The sequence below is a fragment of the Cibotium barometz genome, chromosome 36 (genome assembly GCF_041138505.1).
Source record: "Cibotium barometz isolate CiBa-2024 chromosome 36, ASM4113850v1, whole genome shotgun sequence".
NCBI lineage: Eukaryota > Viridiplantae > Streptophyta > Polypodiopsida > Cyatheales > Cibotiaceae > Cibotium > Cibotium barometz.
In genome coordinates this window covers 40568990-40575666 of record NC_141081.1, presented here as the reverse complement: position 1 = coordinate 40575666, position 6677 = coordinate 40568990, and the positions used below count along the sequence as shown (strand labels likewise).

Here is a 6677-nt window from a genome sequence, read left to right as displayed (position 1 = left end):
ACCAACCCAACTCAACTCTCGTGTCCGGAATCTCTTTAGCATCACTAGCAACCCAAGCTCTTTGTAAGCGCGCACTTGTCGTGAACCACAAGAACAAAAACCCAAAGTCTTGTTACTATTGCAACCCAACTCAACTCTCGTGTCCATAATCTCTCTAGCATCATTAGCAATCCAAGCTCTTGGTAAGCACGCACTTGTCATGGACCACAAGAACAAAAACCCAAAGTGTTGTTATATTGCAAGAAAAAAGCGCACCTATTCAAAGATAGCTTCAAGTGAAATAAAGGATGAGGAAGATGTAGGCAAGTACAACACCAAAGAAGACTCTAAGGCACTTAGCTAACCATTTGTTTTAGTAACAATGTGTTAATTATAGCCTTTGATTTGCGGTATATTTTATCTACCACTTGTGAAAGGCAAGGGATGGACACCTTTGCATGCTGAAGTAACACCTTTAGTTTCCTTGGGACAATTTCAAAGACTTTTCTAGAAATGACAAGACATGACTGCTGGCTCAAATGTCACATCTGTCTACTACTTGACATTTAAAATTTTATAATATGAAACACACTCCAGAAAGAAAGGGGAAACTAAATATTGCAAACAAGCGCACACCCCCATGTTGACAATAGACCACCAAGAACCTGATTTGAAAGTCACATAGAACAGACCCAAGGATGCAGAAGAGTCCATGAAACTTGTTTATGCTAACACCCTATGATAAGAAGTCTAGAATAAAAATATAAGAATTGCCTGATGAACATATGAAAAAATATAAGCAATGACTGCATTGCAGTAAAACAAAAAAGCCACTCATGGCTTTTCAACCTGTTGATTAGAGACCATTGGCTCATTAGTAGCAGCCATACAATACTCACAAAAGGCGCCATCGCGATACCACAAACACCTATCAAACTGACAGCATCAAGTTCGTATTCAAGCCTGCACAAAAGAAACAGCTTGCAAACTTGAGTAAAAGAATGCCTGATGCCATTCACAAAGCATTAAAATATCAAACACCCATCAGATTGAAGCAGCAAATTGAAAATCAGGCCTGCACATAGCTATAAAACAATCTTCAAACCCTGACCTTGCTAGCAATATTGCTTGAAAGCCAGTCCAAGCCTTCATAAAGGCCTTCTCCAGAAGTGGCGCAAGTGCTCTGAATGTACCTGGTCAAAAGAAGCAACCAAACAAAAAACCTCCTCAGAAAACGCCCAGTCTAAAAAGCTGCATTGATGGTTAGACAAGCTACACGAGCCGCATTGCATATCAAGATAAAAGCTGCACTTCCCAGGCAGAAAGCAATCAACAACGGTGGCATATCCTTCTGCGAGGATGTGCGTATTGTGTACACCAAAACTCCTCGAACTTAATTGAGACATCCTCTCATACCAGTTGTGTTGACTTGAACGCATACCAGTGACGCTGGCGAAGTGAGTGCAGACCCAGCTTGTCCGTAATTTCAGCTGCATTCATTGCATTTGGAAGATCTTGCTTGTTCGCAAATACAAGAAGAACAGCATCCCGCAGCTCATCCTAGAAAATGCAAAAACAGGTTTCTCATATCCTTAATAAAAAACCAGAACACTAATGAGAGCTTGAAAAAGCAGAAAAGTTGCACAAAGACTTAACGCTACAACTGCAGTCAATCTACAGTTGATAATCAAAAAAAGAGAGTATAGACGTAGGGGAGCAACAAGAAACAGAGAGGGTGTCAAGATAATTGGTATCTGTAGTGCTTCTCCTGACATGGTAATGCACAAGAAAACTGAATAATACAAGATAACAAACCTGAAACTGACCTCATTTAGCATTCTATGAAGCTCATCTCGGGCTTCTACTACACGGTCTCTATCATTACTGTCTACAACGAAGATGAGACCTTGTGTGTTTTGGAAGTAGTGCCTCCACAAAGGTCGTATCTGATTCAAAACCAGTGCATAGAAATAAAGAATCAACACACTTAATGTTGCAGAATTCCAACTACTTGATCTAATATGAAGGGTTCTTTGTTTTGTTACCTTGTCTTGGCCTCCAACATCCCAGACAGTGAAACTAATGTTCTTGTACTCCACCGTTTCCACGTTAAAACCTATCCCACAGAGCATGAGAAGTCAGAAGACCAACCTTTAGGAACGGAAAAATGAAGGGGGACAAACAGTTTATATCAACCTTAAGCATGCCATTCACTGCGATGGCTAGGCAAGCATGGTGGCCACTCTCTGAACTGTATAGAACCCATTCCACATCATGGAACACAATACTCACAGATACATACTCCATTGGCAATTGCAAATCAAGGTCCAGCCCTGGAAACTAGAGGCCGTTCAAATAGAGTGTTATCTAAGCGTAAAAAATAGAAACCATGAGAGCAGATATCCACCCTATCAAAAACTAGAAGCAAGCCATGAAAGTAAACCCTGGATCAAGCCGGGCAAGGTTAGTTCTGGCATCCCTTCAAACTATACACCTTCACAGGGCACACCCCAGATCAACTGTAGATCTATATTGACCATAGACAAAACCTAGGCAACTGCAGTAACTTGAATCCTAACGCAAAGAGAAGAAACTCTACACCTTCGAACAGAGGGGGCACACCATAGATCGACCCTAGAATTTGCATCGACAGAGACAAACCCTATAACCTTTAGGATCGGAAAATTGAAGGGGGGACAAGTTCACCCATCAAAGCTGTCGCACCAAAATCTTCCTAGCAGTTTATTTCAACCTTAAGCATGCAATTCACTGCGATGGCTAGGCAAGCATGGTGGCCACTGTCTGAACTGTATAGAACCCATTCCACATCATGGTGGAACATGTGACCAGACAGCTACAAAACACAACCGATACAAAACGACTCGATGGCTAATAGTCACAGATACATACTCCATTGGCAATTGCAAATCAAGATCCAGCTAGAGGCCTTTCAAATAGAGTGTTATCTAAGCGTAGAAAATAGAAACCATGCGAGCAGATATCCACAGAAGCAAGCCATGAAAGTAAACCCTGGATCAAGATGGGCGAGGTTAGTTCTGGAAACCCTGTATCATCCCTTCAAACTATACACCTTCACACAGAAAGGGCACACCCCGGATCAACTGCAGATCTGTATTGACCATGCTACACAGACAGAGACAAACCCTAGGCAACTGCAGTACCTTGAATCCTAACACAACGAGAGAAACCCTAGAAACTATACACCTTCGAACAGAGGGGGCACACCGTAGATCGACCATAGAATTTGTATCGACAGAGACAAACCCTAGGTAAACTTCAGAAACTTGAAATTCTAACACGAAGATAAAAACTCTAGATCAGGCCTGAGACCTAGAAAACCCAACCCCTAGATTAACAATCCAAGATCTGCAAAAACAATAGTTCACGGGCATGGCAAGAAAGATCCCTGGAAGAAACAGGTAAAAGACACAGAAACCTACCAATGGTGGGGATGGTGGTGACGATCTCGCCGAGCTTGAGTTTGTAGAGGATGGTGGTTTTACCAGCGGCGTCGAGGCCGACCATGAGAATGCGCATCTCCTTCTTCGCAAACAAGCGCTGAAAGAGCTTGGTGAACGTGAGACCCATGGTGCGGATCTAATCAGCTCTCTCTCTCTCTCTCGCTCTCTCTCTGTCTGTCCTCTAAGGTTTGCAGGCTATCGCTATCTATGCAAAGGGCACTGCCTCAAGGTGGTTTCACACTGGTCAGTTTCTTTCTATAAAGTTCATATTCCCTATGTGGAGGTATAGGGTTCGAATCTACCCTTTTGCTATGTAACCCACTCTCGCAATACCAGAAAAGAAAGGTTCTAGAATAGGAGGCATGTCTATAGGAGGTGTGCAATAGCCCTAAGTTTGGTAAAATTTAAGGGCTATTGCACACCTGCTCTAGACATGCATTGTTTCCTCCTAAGTTCTAGAATAGGAGGAAACAATGCATGTCTATAGGCAGGTGTGCAATAGCCCTAAGTTTGGTAAAATTTAAGGGCACCATAAAATTTTCCCTTCCAACAGAAAACCTCATTTTTGAAAACCTTTAAGGGTGCCCTTTCCAAAATTTAAGGAAAATGTTCTAGTCCAAAATATGTTCACTCACGATTTTTGTCCTGCGTATTAAATAGCACACAAAAAAATAGGTATGGGAGCTCAGGTTTGAAGCCATAGATCAAATGTTCCATTTTGGGAAAGAAATGGGCTAAGATCTTTCTCGAACACACCTTCATGCTCATTAGTGAGGGCCTCTCTCATATAGGGCCGAACACACCTTCGTGCTCATTAGTGGGGGCCTCTCTCATATAGGGCCGTCTCATAGAATCCTCTCTCTATGTCTTTGCCACAGCACCTCACCACACGAGAAAGACACAGAGTTAGCACTTCGCCCATCTCTCTCTCTCTCTCTCTCTCTCTCTCTCTCTCTCTCTCTCTCTCTCTCTCTCTCTCTCTCACACACACACACACACACACACACACAATGAAAGGCAAGGGCGTTGCTCTCTCTTACACATGCACTCCCTTAGGAGGGGCAAGTGATAGATGTGTATATCTGTCTTGGGAAGGGGATCCTCTCTGTCGAGGCATGCCTTCACCCTCTCTCTTAGCAAGTCACAATACATCTCACAATAGGCCCCTTCGCCCCTATAACCGTTTTGTGGCTTATGATATCTTCCTTATTCTTAGCTTGCAGGGCAAATGCATATATGCAATGATAGCAACGGGTAGGGATGGGATAGGACTACAACAAGGAGACAACTGGGCTATGGGAAATGTGGAACTCTTATGGTTGTAGCCTTTAGGTTATAACCTAAGGTTGCATTAATTAATGCCGCACCCCACAGCATTAGTTAATGCATAATAACATAATTTCTCAATATCATCCTTCAAATCAAATATTAGAGTCGCCCTTTAAAAGTGTTAACCCTTGCCGAAAACTTATATGACGTCGATGCCGGCCAGCGTGTTATTTTCACTTCTTTTGGGCCACAAGCGTCAGAATGGCCGGAATTCATAGGAAAACCATGTATTATACATTTTATGTATGTGCTCACTGCTTGTCTATTAAAGGCGTACCACATGATCCTAGGTTGAGAGTACTAGCTTTAGAATAGGTGTTTATACTAGATAGAGTGGCCAAATGAGCCCAAGGACTAAACTTTTAACTTTGGCCGCCCAAGAGTGTGAATCTTAGAGGTCACCTACAAAACCTAAAATGTAACTCTCATGACTTATACAACTGATAGAGTGCTCTTCTTCTCTACTCTCTTGCTCTCTTATGTGTTGCTTGCCTAATGCTCTTCTTCTCTACTATTTTGCTCTCTTGTATCTTGCTTACCTAATTCAATTAGAGCTATTATATGATCATTGTGTATGTGTGAGTGTATGTGAGAGAGAGAGATTGAGTGAGAGGAGGATTGAGCTTCCTTTGGAGTGCGGTGATGGTGGGCAAGGTGGAGCTTTGGAATGTGGTTGAGCGCAACATCGTCTCCTATGAGAATCTAAGCATAAGTATTCACGAGGTGAGTGACACACCTTGCCCATGCAAATTGTGAGCTAGGTCTTGACATATTGGCTTCTTGGTTAAGCTGTTTTATGCTCCCAATGTGGTTGGGCAAAGCCCCACAACACTGGTTTGTTCATGCACTCTTTCTATGGTGCAAGGGCTTCCCATAAGTGGCGCCACTGCTGGGGAATAGCCCCACCGCATAGCCACAATGCACTTTGATGCGTGTGTGTGTATGATTAATTTCTGTTATTACTTTGTTTTTTTCAAGAATGATAGAAACGAAATGCTAAAAATATGTCCATTTTGTTGCATTGTTGTTGAAATCTTAAGAAATTTATGTTCAATTTTTGCATGTTTTGCAATTTTTGTGAGTTTTGCAATTTCTACATTTAGGTTAACTCTTATCATTTACAAGTTCAATTTTTAAGAAATTTATGTTCAATTTTTGCATGTTTTGCAATTTTTGTGAGTTTTGCAATTTCTATATTTAGGTTAACTCTTATCATTTACAAGTTCAATTTTTGGTTTTTTGCATTTCCTATTTTTCTACATTTTTTAATTTCAAAAAGAAAAACAACAGTCAATCGAACATGAAATTGAAAGAATTGGGTTAAATCGACAATAAAATCGGTTTCCTAACATAGTATTTATTCCAATTTCGACTCCTTACGTTTTTGCATTAGTGTAATTAACATGAGTTAATTAAGCTTAATCATCTCCCTAATATGGGGCATATTAACTAGCTATTCGCAGTTAATGCGTGCAAGCTTTTCGGCCACTAACCCAAAAAGTCCAAAAGCCTGTCACCCATTTTTGGGTGAGTTTTGATGGGTTGGCTGCATTCAATGCACGTAAGCTTTTAGGCAAACCCCAAGTTAAAGATTCTAGGCAAACCCCTTTTTGGTAAAACCGTAAACAGTAAACCAAAAACATAAAAAAGTTTTTTTTTTAAAGGTAAAAGGTAAAAGGGATAAGATAAAAGGTCCGAGGGGCAAAAAAAAAAAGAATATAGAAATTTTTCGAAAAGTGCACGCACAAACTTGCCTAATATATGTTTTAGGGTGTTGCAATCGTTGTTGACGTAGCTTGTGTGACACCCCAAAATTTTACATTTTTACAAAGCTAAGGAGTTTAACTATGGAAACCAATGCCCATAGCGCTTGACTGACCCAAAAAG

The 6677-nt window shown here is 41.2% G+C and overlaps 1 protein-coding gene across 3 annotated transcripts; it reads right to left on the bottom strand.

Annotated features, from left to right (window-relative positions):
• Nucleotides 1–575: 575 nt before the first annotated feature.
• Nucleotides 576–3683, bottom strand: LOC147617893 (ADP-ribosylation factor 1). Of its 3 annotated transcripts, XM_086776154.1 has the most exons (6): nt 3441–3683; nt 2025–2095; nt 1806–1925; nt 1421–1539; nt 1091–1172; nt 576–942 (listed from the first exon to the last, which is right to left on the bottom strand). In XM_086776154.1, the coding sequence occupies exons 1-6, from the start codon at nt 3586–3588 to the stop codon at nt 937–939; spliced, it is 546 nt and encodes a 181-aa protein (XP_086632280.1). In that variant the 5' UTR covers nt 3589–3683; the 3' UTR covers nt 576–936. The 3 variants fall into 3 exon arrangements, with proteins under 3 accessions (XP_086632280.1, XP_086632278.1, XP_086632279.1); XM_086776152.1 differs by having other exon boundaries at nt 1806–2095; nt 3441–3668; XM_086776153.1 differs by lacking the exon at nt 576–942 and having other exon boundaries at nt 1079–1172.
• Nucleotides 3684–6677: the final 2994 nt, after the last annotated feature.

Bases quoted from the DNA above. Each gene is read 5' to 3' on its own strand.
- LOC147617893 (XM_086776152.1), bottom strand. From the start codon at position 3,588: ATGGGTCTCACGTTCACCAAGCTCTTTCAGCGCTTGTTTGCGAAGAAG. The intron at 2,096-3,440 runs GTAGGTTTCTGT...TCTGTGGGATAG, and splicing joins CACCACCATCCCCACCATTG to GTTTTAACGTGGAAACGGTG. The intron at 1,173-1,420 runs GTATGCGTTCAA...TCTTTTGACCAG, and splicing joins TCACTTCGCCAGCGTCACTG to GTACATTCAGAGCACTTGCG.